Consider the following 11672-nt stretch of genomic DNA (forward strand, 5'->3'; position numbering starts at 1 on the left):
GTAGCCTCCACATGTCATTTAGCTTATGTTTTGTGTTTGTCTATTTTTATTGTAGAAGTTTCAATGCTGTATGCTTTTATTGTGAAAAATAAAATGGGCCGGAATATAGAGTCCGCTGATCATTGGACAGTGGGCAGGTCTTAACACATATAAAGTGTAAGTCAAAGGTCTGACGAATACAACTATAAACCAAGCTTTGTAGAGACTGTTGCTTTTCCGTATAGTCTTTTCAATGTCCGACATAATGGCGTCTTGTGACGACGTGAGGGAAAATGTGAAGGTAGGCATACTTCAGATTGGTCTGTAGTTCAGATTTCAGTTTTTCTGCAGAAACAGTTCTGACATTGCATAATAGTGCATATCCTTGTTTGATTGATACCCAACTGAATATTTTCCTGAAGTTGAAAATACTCACGTTTCTTCAGTCAAAACAAATGCATATGATTAGGAGGAGGAAAAACGTATACTCATTGCTTCATCATTCATGAACCTTATTTTATGTTATGTAATCTCTTTCAAATGTAGGGATTCAAATGTTGAAGGCATGCAATGATAGTTATGATGTAACACTAGTTTCCATGTGAGCCCATAGTAGTTAGATGTGAAAGCATGTTTAAAGGCAGTTGTTTACCATATATACTGACTATTATGTGTGCAGAAGTACTATGGCAGCCGACTGGAGTCCTCTTGTGATCTGCAAACAAGTGCTACCTCCTGCAGTAAGTCTTGCCGGCCACTGCCCACAAGTGTCAAGGATGCACTGAGCCAGGTTCACCCAGAGGTAACAAAAAGGTAGGCTGTCTTACCCCACCATTACTTTTACATCCTCTTTAGAAATAACTGACTCTTGACTCTGACTGATTACCCACACACAACTTTCTTACACATGCCATCAGGTGGTGTCATTGGTATGAGAGGAACTAAATTGATTACATAGCAACGAAAAGAGCACAAAACACAGATAGGGCTCTTATAAATCAAACACATTCAGGCAGTCATCGACAGGTCAGGAAAAAATCCATTGATGATCATGCCTCAGTTTCACTGACGAATTACTTATTGAACCTCTCTGTAAACACATCATAAAGCATACAATTACTGTTAAAAAACTTTGTGGACATCATCCTGTATCGTCCATTACTCAAATATGTTACTGATTAGCTTTAATTTAGTGATTAAAGATGTCATCCTGCAGAGGAACTAGCCTCAGTTCTTGTCTTTATTAATCTGCTGTTAGAGCTCATAGCTATATCTCTGTATTTCTCATCATTGCACAGTGATTTTGTTGTTATACAATGTTTTCATTAATGATTCTTTTCTCCAGATTCTTCGGCTGTGGTCTTCCCTTCCCAGCGAAGCTCGAGGGCTGCAGAGTCCTGGACCTCGGCAGCGGCTCTGGCAGAGACTGTTATGCCTTCAGTAAACTCGTCGGGCCGAGCGGACATGTGACAGGGCTCGATATGACTGAAGAGCTGGTGATGACACAAACATGTTCACACAAAGTTTGACACAATATATTACTGTGCTTTCTGCTAATTGAATTGCATTTCTTCAGATCACAGCATCTCGTCAGTACATTGAGTATCATCAGAAGACGTTTGGCTATGAGAAGCCCAACATCACCTTTGTCCAGGGGTACATGGAGAAGCTCAGTGAAGCTGGCATACAGAGTGACTCGGTGGATATTGTGTTGTAGGTTTAAAACATGGATGTGATTCCAAATTATCTTACAATATTACAATTACAATAGGACGGCTTTGATTAGTTTTATAAACAAAACTCTTTTTCCCTCTATTTTATCCAGATCCAACTGTGTCATCTGCTTGTGTCCTGATAAAAGGGCAGTGCTACAGCAAGCTTACAACGTCCTGAAGGTTAGTCTGAAGAATTTCTACCAGCTGCGTTAATGTGTATAAAGAAAGGTGTAAAGGGAACTCTCTGTTTATGGTTCTCATCACTCATTTTACACACAGGAGGGAGGTGAGCTGTACTATAGTGACATGTATGCAAGCAAAGTCGTTCCTGATCACATGAAGGAAGATCCAGTCCTATGGGGTAAAATAATATTACATTATTATTAAAAAAGTCATTGTAAAAGAGAAAAATACCTGCATCGATGACAGACAATCTCTCCTGTGTTTGACCTTTGCTTTCTGGCACAGGTGAAGGAATGGGCGGTTCTCTGTTTTGGCAGGATCTCATTTCGTTGGTACACAGCATAGGTTTCAGCACTCCACATCTTGTTTCATCCAGCCACATTGTGATCTACAACAGTGAGCTCAAAGCAAAAGCAGGTAACAAAAAGGCAACATTGAATTTTGATAACATGAAAAGATAATTTTTGCTTAACAGTTGAGCCAATTGTTTGTTTTTTCAGGTGATGTCAGCTATGCTTCGGGCACATACCGGCTCTTTAAGTTGCCCAAAAGTCCAGTCGTGTCCGGGGCGACCGTGATCTACAAAGGAACTGTGGCAGATTTCCCAGATCAGCTAGACTTTGATTCCTCCCACTGTTTCAAGGTATAATAAAATGCCAGCCAGAGAAGTCAAATCAGGCCATAATTATATTGTTTTATCAATGTTTACACAGATTATTTACTAATCTATGCCTTTATTAATCCAGTATTAGCAAAAGTAGGACTATATATGTATTTTATAATAAAAAGAAATGCTGCATATTCTAATCTTATTCTAATCTGTTATGTTTTGGAGAGATTATATCAATGTTTTCTTTTGTGCTATGCAGAAAGACGTGGCGGTGGCAGTGAATGGAGAGATGGTATCAATCCTCCAGAGCTCTCGTTTCTCCACGGATTTCAAAATCCAGGCATCGGATCAACCAGAGTCTGACTTAGAGTCAACACCGAAGGTAGCTGATGTTTTGGGTTTACCTTAGCTGACATGCTTTCATTTTGAAAAACAAATAGTGACTGCATTCAGAAATAAAGTAATGTTGACCCATGTTTTGCATGCAAGAAGGTTGCCTAGAGTTTTTTTAAGTTTTACAAAAAGAAGCTCTATTTGTAGCAACGATTTGTTTCTCTCTCGTGTGAAAGTAAACATGATTTTTCCTGATTTGTTCCTCAGTACTGCCACCTCAACCCATTTCTGCTGGCGGACAAACTGGGATCTTCAGTGAAACAATGCTCCAAAACGAGCAAATAAAGATGTAGCTGAATCCTGAGAAAGGAGATTGTTCTGCACACATTATGGAACTGAAATAAGATCATAACATGCATTTTAAAAGTTCATAACATTAGAGACTATTCTATGCTTGTTGTCACCAAGTTTTGTTATATTGGTAATTTGTCAAGGTTTAGTTGTTTTACAAGATAGTGCTGAGAGTTATATAATAAATAAGTCTGAAAATACTAAAATAACATTTTGTAGTAATTGTTTTAACTTTTGATGCTTTAATATACTAGAGTAAAGGAACAAGCTAAAGGTTCTGTGTACAAATGACAATAAAAGCATCTTGCCAGTGTTCTTGACTTTATTATGAAAGCATTGTGCACCATGAGAGAGTTTCTTCTTTTTTTAAAGATCATAAGCTTATTGTTTTTCTTTCAAACAGGACTGGACGACGCATGGAATACAAACAAGGTTATACGGTTACATGGCTGAGACATGACGAGACTGAGACTCTGACCGGTTTAATTCTTTGCAGCCAGTGACGTAAGCAAAGAAGCAAAGACTTCTGAGAGTGGACTTCCCTGCTTGCAGGTACAGTAGTGGGGCTGTTTATAAAATGCACAAGGGCAAATTGACAGAAACCAGGACACACAGACTCAAAACAGCAATGAGCAACAAAAGTGGAAGTAAAACTCCAAAGGCTGAAAATCACTCTGCTGTTTGATGAGAAATGTTCAACTATAACTAAAGATTAAGATTTTTAAAGTCGTGTTTTGTTGCGTCACCAACTCAGAAGCAATTGAAAATCTAAAACCGATGAAAAGGTTATCTACTGTTGAGTAATGATTTATTGTTATCAGTGTAACAAACTATTTAAGAAAATACACAGAATAGACAGAAAAAACATCCTCATTCTGCAGCTGACAACAGTAAGTATGATTTGGACAATCTGGTTTGTTTAATACCTGAGCTTAAATTGTCATCCAGCATAAAGGTAAATTAAAGGTAAGATTACTTAAAGCGCTTTCTTCTTCTATTCATTCATGCGGATTTGAATTACAAGTTATATGATAGATAAACAATATCTTTGCTATTAACATTTATGATCGATTAAATAACAGCGGTATTGATGAAAGTAAAAAAACTGTTAATAATTAACCTATTCATCAATGTATTTGTTGAGCACAGCATTTTAACTGACCTTTGTATTTTAGATTCTAAAAAAAGTTACTCAAAGTTACTTAAATATATTGTGGAGTGGTTTGTGTGTTTTCAGAAAGTTTTAAGTGGATAAAATAGTATGAAAAATACTATTACTTTATTATTATTATTATTATATAAATATGACTATACTACAAAATGCTATTGAAGTGAGTGTTTTTGGCATCTTGGAGTTTCAAGTAAAAAAAAATGTTTGTGCATAGTTATGTTGGTTGGCTAAAAGCTTATAGTAGAGCTGTAGTTAAAACAAGAGAGGAACGAGAAAGAGAAAGGCGAGGTCCTTCGTCACTGACAGGTGTTATCACACAGCAGGCATCTGGTTACATCTGCAGCCAGCTCAGGTCATCAGCTCTGAACAGGAGGAAGTGAGAAAACACATATTTAGCAAAATTGCCCTGTGCTTTGAGATATGATGCTAAAGAACATAAAGTACCCCGATGATTTATACCCCTGTGAAGTGTTTACATGACTTTAATGTCATCCAGGTTTCCCACAAGTCTCTGTCATGTCTGTACAAACTGAGTTACAGTATAATAGTTTGCTGCTTTAATACATTTTTTTCATATTAATAGTGGATCAAATTAATTTGTGTAACGTGAAATGAGTCACTTGCAGATAACGACCCACAAAGAATTATCAACTTAGGCATTACAGAATGTTCAGCTCATTTTTGTTTTACATAGTGAACATATTGCAGCATTTAGCATAGCATAGCTTAAAGGAGAGTGAACATTTGAGACAGACATGACGCCAAATTAATGATAATGTTGCTCCATATCTGCTGGATGAGGAAATTAGCAATATTTGGTCACAGGTTCGCCCTATCAAAATAAAACGTTGACCTGTTCACAGCTCGTTTCCGCTGCCCCCAAGTGGCCAAAATGAACAATAAGAAAGCGGTTCCTCCCTAATGACATAACATAGCTTCAGAATCCATCATCGTTCCATGTCTTTAATGTGCAAACAGTATATAAAAACATAGTGTAGTTTGTGTGAAAGCAGGATGACACTCACTGAGCCTGTGCCTTTGTTATAATCCGGCCAGCCGCCATCAGCTCTGCAAGTTGGGCCACAGCTGGGTCGAACATCAGGCTGGCGGCCGCTACCACCACCTCATCTCTGTTAAAGGACAAATGAAAAGCATTCAGCACAAAGCATACTTTTCATATTCAGCTGTATCAGGAGTTATTTCACAGCTGCTCACTTGATGTAAAACGCCAGGAACTTTCTTTCTTCCACTTTGCCTTTGAATATGATTTCTGTGTATCCTTCCCCATAGCCTAGAAAGAGGAAATGAAAGGGGGGAAATGAGATCCAGTACAGGGGGGTTTTATTGGTTTAAATATACTAATGCAAGGGTGATACTTTCCTCAATAAATACTCTACCTGTGTATCTGATGCTCTTCCCAAGTAAAACAGTCCAGAAGAAAGGAACAGACTCACATTTGGTTGGTTTCTTTAGCATGTTTAAGGCGGCTACTCTTCCTGATGGTTAAAGAAACAATACATGCATGATAAGAAATATCCAAACAGAACTCAGCCTTACCTGCAACATGCAACTGGCTCTTTGAATCCTTCAGTTACCTTGAGCTTGTGACATTTGCCAGTGACCCACGTTGACCCTTTGGTCTCCACGAATGGTCAGAGGGAAAGATGTGATGTCTCCAGCACTAAAAATATCTGGTATATTGGTCCTCATGAACTGTTAGAAAAGATAAAAAGAGTTAACAGCAGGAGCCTTAACATTTATGTTCACAAAGATAGTGTATTTATAAAGTTATACGTTTCAGTCACCTGGGCACACAATAGCTGAGAGATTCAGGGACATTACAATATTAATGTTTGGCCAAAATGTATCCTTCATTAGTTATGTCAATATCACAGGGATAATGGCTTTGTTATCTAGCGTGTTACCTTGTCGACAATCACAGCTTTCCTTGAATCCACTTCCAACTGGCTTCCTGCCAAGAAGTCTGAATTGGGGATGACACCTAAAAACAGGGAACTTTGTGTTTGATTTCTGCAGAACTACATATTTTAAATAGTCCAAAACTGGATTTGTGCAATATAAAAAGGACAAAATTACCAATCCCGGCAATCACCACATCAGCCTCCAGGACTGTACCACTCTTCAGCACCACTCCCTTCACCTGGAAAAAAAAAAAGAGACTTATATATGGATCTACAGTAGATAATACACTGTAGGTACACAAAGGTTTGAAGCAGCACAATTCCTGTTTCAGTGACAATGGGCTTTTTTCACTGAAGACTTTTTACTTGTCACAGTAGAAAAAACACAGGTATAAACAGTAATATTAATGATGGCTGGATTTCCTTTGAGCTGCTTCCGTTTCATTGTCCTGGTATTGTGCATGCTGTCATGGCTTACTGGTTCACTTGAACATAACAGAGCCATTGTTAAGGTATCTAGTCACACCCGTGTGTTTCCTACAATGAAAAAAAAGTCACTGCTAATGGAGTAAAAGTAGAATCACCTTGCCGTTCTCCCCTTGGATTTCAGTGACTCCGTCGTTCATGTAAAACTTTACATTTTGTTCCTCCAACATCTTAAAAGAAGAAATTGTGTTTAAACTTTGTTCCATTTGATGAAATCACATTGATTGATAACAGTGACAGTCTGCGGTCATCGTTGCTTCTTACTTGCATACTCATTTTGCCGATCTCTGGCCCCAGTGAGCGCTCATACGGGTATCTGGAAGTGCCAACCACGGCCACACTGGACGCTTTGTTTGATAAGTAGGATGCCACCTCCATACCTATTGTGTTAATGGAAAAACACTTTAACCCTCTGCAATGTGGTTGTGAATACATGCATTGTGAATAAGCTTTATCTTGTACAAATATTTACATAACAGATTTAATTCAGATAAAGGCTATAAACGACGCAATGACAGACTCAAAATGGAGCTTAATTTCAGCCTGTTAATCAAACACAAAATCAAAGATGCACAATCCTAGTTTCCTTCTGCTATGTGATATCAAAACTGAACTTGTTGACCTATGAAGGAGGATCCGATCACAACAGCTTTCTGGCCCAGACCGGAGTTGTGAATCTCTTTGGCGTCTTCATATCTCTGCAGCAACTTCACTCCCTTCAGGTCCGAACCGGGACACTGGAGCGGTCGCGCTCTGTGAACAAAATGGAGAATTAACTGTAATCATTGCTGTTGTCACATGGACATTTGTTCATGAATGTTACCATTGTCTTTTTTTGTGTTAAATAAGTCTTATGACACCAGAGTGTGACAAAACAATCCACAAATGTCCTCTTGTTGTTTGAGGAGAACTTGAGAAACAGGATGATGACTCTTACCGACAGCCGGTTGAGATTAGAAGCTGGTCGTAACGCTGCAAAGAGCCGTCAGACAACTTCACCACCTTATCAACCGGGTTCACCGACACCGCCTGCAACACAAAACACATGTCTTAACTTGACCAAAAAGAGGTTGATCAGTTTTCCTCAAGACATTGCAAATAAATAGTCTGTTTAGCTTCTCACCTCCTTCTGAGTCCACACCTCAACACCATACTGTTGATAGAAGTCACTCGGTCGGAGGAGAATGCTGCTGCTGTCCAGATCCAAAGCCTGAAAGAGGAAACGACTAAATACTGGTTGTCGCCAAACACTGACAGAAGACTAGACCTACCTCAAAAATACAAACAATGCAGGATGATTACAGGTTACCTCTCCTCTCTGATTGAGTTCTCACCTTACTCAGTTTGGGCTTGTCGAATGGAGGCAGCGTGTCTTTGGTTACCATGATGATTCGACCTTCGTAGCAGTTCTGCCGCAGTGTTTCAGCACAAACCAGCGAGGCCGGTCCTGAAATCACAAAACTCATATTCAATGTGTCATTTTTTAAGAGCTTTTGGCAGCACTAGACCATCAAATTCACTTGAGCACAAGTCTCTTTTTTTTAATCCTCCAAGCAGGGATTTGTGAGCCCCCGAAAAATGTATTTATTATGAATGTATCATGTGTTACATTTAGTCCTAACCTCCTCCTATCAGCAGAATAGTGTGTTTGTTGTCTGGTGCCTTGCTGCACATCTCCTTCACGCGCTTCGTCAACTTCAGAGACTGAGGGACACAAACAAATGAGGGACAATTTAAAATAGTGTCTTAAAAACACAGAATTATATGGGAAACTTGTGATCATTTTTCATCTTTTTAAATGGCCATCACTTACATTTTTGTTGATGGAAACATACACCTTGCCATCCTCAACTTTTACCTGTGAAATATTAAAAAATATGTTTTTGTTCCAAAAGTGTAAACTGATCACATCACAGTCATTTGTCTGCAGCAGGTGGAATGTTAACAAAACCATCTATTCTACAACCAAAAGAGACATGTTTTAAAGAGTGAGGAAATACTCTGAACAATAGATATATCTGGTAACAGAACTGCAAATGAAGAGAACTAAGGATAAGTCTAAATTTGCACTTTTCTTGCAAAAAGTTGATTAAAAACATTTGCTCAACATGGAGTTAAGTCTAAATGTTCTTACATAGTGACAGAAGTCATAAACTGTGTGGTAACAGCTGAGCAAATATTAGTCTCTTTGGAAAATACATAATGGCTGTGGGATTAACTGCCATCAACACATTTAATGTAATCTCTCAACTTCTCTGTCTTTTCCCTGCTAAACTCTTTTTATATATTGCATTCAAGTGTAGTTTGCATGGTGCATAGTTTGCATAATGTGGTACTCTTTGTACATGGAAATAATCCTCAAGTAGATCATATAAATTGTGACAAAATTTGAAACTGGAGTGAACCTCTCTCCTGGATTAATTTCATGTTAAAAGAGCTTTTTAATTGCTATGTAATGTTGCTCTCTACCGACATGTTTTACCTTATAACTAGGCAGAGAGTCCAGACCTGGATACTCTTCGATGTCTCCAGTTCTGACATTAAAGCAAGCACCATGAAAGGGACATCTCACTCTGTCGCCAACCAGTGCTCCTGGTTTATCAGAGAACATGGAATTAATAATTCTCAAATTCAATGCATTAATTATATTATATAGAGATAGAAGGGTTACCTTTGACAAGGGGAGCGTTGTAATGGGAACACTTGCTTCCAACAGCGCTGTACTGACCCTGAGTGCGAACAAGCAACACCTTCTGCTCCCCCACGGTCACTTCCTTCATCCTTTGTAAACACAAAAGAGGGAAGAAGAGATATAGTGAAGAAAAAAGCTCCAGGAGGTCATTAAAGGTTTGCACTTTACTGATAGAAGTGGCTATACCAAAAATGTGATCTTTTTTTTTTCCAGTTGTGACTTACTGTCCATCTTTCAGGTCCTCCTCCTGACATACCACCTCAGTCACCTCCTCCTGCTCCTCACCTTGACACTGACTCATTCCTGCAAGACATGATGGACCACAATAAATATAAATACAATGCATATTGGAAAATATGACTATTTTGAGGGTTATGGACCATAAACAGGCTCCGCAAAGGAGTCACGGGATACAGGAACTGAGGAGTTTCATTTAGTGTTGTTTCATTTAAAAGTTTCGTCATAGATCTTCGTTTTCTACTCTTTCCCATAACTATCAATTCCATGGCTGAGCATCATGTGCACCACAAAAAATAAACCTTTGTTTTACCTCATAACCTTTGTTTTTTTGGTTCACATTTGTACAATATATATTTACCTCTTGTTGAGCCTGCTTGCTGGAATATTTTCTTTTTGAAGATAGACTTAAATGCCTATGTTTTCTGGTAGTTGTGCTTGTTTTGACACTCTTATCTATACCTTACACAGACACTAATTTGACTCCCAATTACTGCATAAGGGTTGCATATCTGCTACTAAACATGCTGTGGTTGGTCATTAACAGTAACAATTAATGAGACTGATGCCAGTCTGACAGGATGAGCATCCCGGGTCAGTAGAGCAACTAGCACCTAGAACCTGCTTTTCACTTTTTAACACAAGCCTCATCCCAAAGTCAGACATTAAATCAGTAAAACATGAAACCTCCATATAGCTGCACTCACCTGTTCTCCTCTGTTGAAAAGCTACAGTCAGAAATGACGCATCCGTCGACACGCACACTGGTCTTACGCAGATCGCTCCTCAGAGAGGAGACAGTCTGAGGGGATCGATCTCCTGCGACCGCTGCGCGATGAATACCGGATGGATTTGTGTCCGATTTGATACAGACTTGCTCTGACGTTACGCACACGTGGTCACCGATAAACTCACGAGATCTAGGCGGCCGCTGCACGAACCAGGGCAGGACGAGAAACGCCTGTCTGTCTCCTGATCAAACAGCTGATTGGCTTTTGAATTTGTAGAAAATCCTATTTTTTTTCTGTGTAATTGTAATTTTTAACGCTAGATTGTTGTCTATCAGTCTCACGTTGTGCAATGGAGGTTGAAGCTGACAATACCAATGACAGTACAATGGGAGCTGAGGGGGAAGGCTGCTGAAGGTGGCGCTGTGTCACCAAATATTAGAGCAGTCATTCATGTTCATGGTCAGGCCCTGGACACTTCCACTGGATGAAATAGTGAGAAGTACTCATTATGTTTCAAGCTCCAGTTATATGATCAAACAATACTTATGTATAATAGAGAGTGTGCCAATTAAAAGTACCATGCGTTATTCTCTAATTATATGTGAGATAAACTCCATTTCCCATGAATCATCGGTTGTTCGTTAAAGAGTGGTGCATAAATTATTTTGCTGACCAAAACGTATGATAAACATGTGTTTGCCACGAGTTTTATTTTCTGCAATAACCCCAAATCAAGTGGAAAAATCTAATTGGTTTTATTTAAGGGAACCAGTGCGATACCATAATCCGGGGTTGGCCAACAGAAATACGTCATCAATGTTGCCTTCAAGTGCTATTCGTACTTTGCGTCTTCCTGTGACGGTACTTTGTTGTTCACAGTTTGTGAGATAAATAATATACACTGTAACAAAACCTATATTGGCAGCAAATGTATTTATTTATTTAAACAAAAAAAAATGAACAGGAATGTAATGTTTACTCTCCTCATTATGTTGACTGCTGCCTGCCAATACAAATGTCTAGTCAAGTCTTTCTTTCACCTTAATATCAGCAAATCTAATTTTTGTTTTTTCTAATGTGAATTTTAAAAGTTATTATGACACTGAACCACAGAGAGGATTAGGCTCACAGAAAGGTAGTGTTTTCTCGATCAACGGGTATTTCAGGCTTTCACAGTAACAGTGTCAATACACAAACAAACCTTGCCTAAAAAAAACTACAGCCTCATTTGGCAAAATGTTGACGATAATATGATACAAATC

At 38.7% G+C, this 11672-nt stretch overlaps 2 protein-coding genes across 2 annotated transcripts; one reads left to right on the forward strand and one right to left on the reverse strand.

Moving 5' to 3' along the window:
* The first annotated feature begins 143 nt into the window (after positions 1–143).
* Positions 144–3484, forward strand: zgc:153372 (uncharacterized protein LOC767695 homolog). Its single transcript, XM_054600385.1, has 10 exons — positions 144–280; positions 659–792; positions 1325–1475; positions 1556–1692; positions 1805–1874; positions 1974–2055; positions 2163–2294; positions 2378–2520; positions 2747–2869; positions 3088–3484. The coding sequence occupies exons 1-10, from the start codon at positions 233–235 to the stop codon at positions 3163–3165; spliced, it is 1098 nt and encodes a 365-aa protein (XP_054456360.1). The 5' UTR covers positions 144–232; the 3' UTR covers positions 3166–3484.
* Positions 3485–3573: 89 nt separating this feature from the next.
* On the reverse strand, positions 3574–10708 carry aifm4 (apoptosis inducing factor mitochondria associated 4). Its single transcript, XM_054600371.1, has 19 exons — positions 10387–10708; positions 9667–9745; positions 9422–9531; positions 9233–9342; positions 8564–8608; positions 8373–8454; positions 8085–8197; positions 7874–7960; positions 7688–7779; positions 7373–7503; positions 7015–7130; positions 6849–6920; positions 6440–6503; positions 6268–6344; positions 5938–6055; positions 5740–5838; positions 5558–5633; positions 5368–5472; positions 3574–4704 (listed from the first exon to the last, which is right to left on the reverse strand). The coding sequence occupies exons 2-19, from the start codon at positions 9741–9743 to the stop codon at positions 4674–4676; spliced, it is 1605 nt and encodes a 534-aa protein (XP_054456346.1). The 5' UTR covers positions 9744–9745; positions 10387–10708; the 3' UTR covers positions 3574–4673.
* Between the last annotated feature and the right edge of the window lie 964 nt (positions 10709–11672).

The sequence above is a fragment of the Anoplopoma fimbria genome, chromosome 1 (assembly GCF_027596085.1).
Source record: "Anoplopoma fimbria isolate UVic2021 breed Golden Eagle Sablefish chromosome 1, Afim_UVic_2022, whole genome shotgun sequence".
NCBI classification, from domain to species: Eukaryota; Metazoa; Chordata; class Actinopteri; order Perciformes; family Anoplopomatidae; genus Anoplopoma; species Anoplopoma fimbria.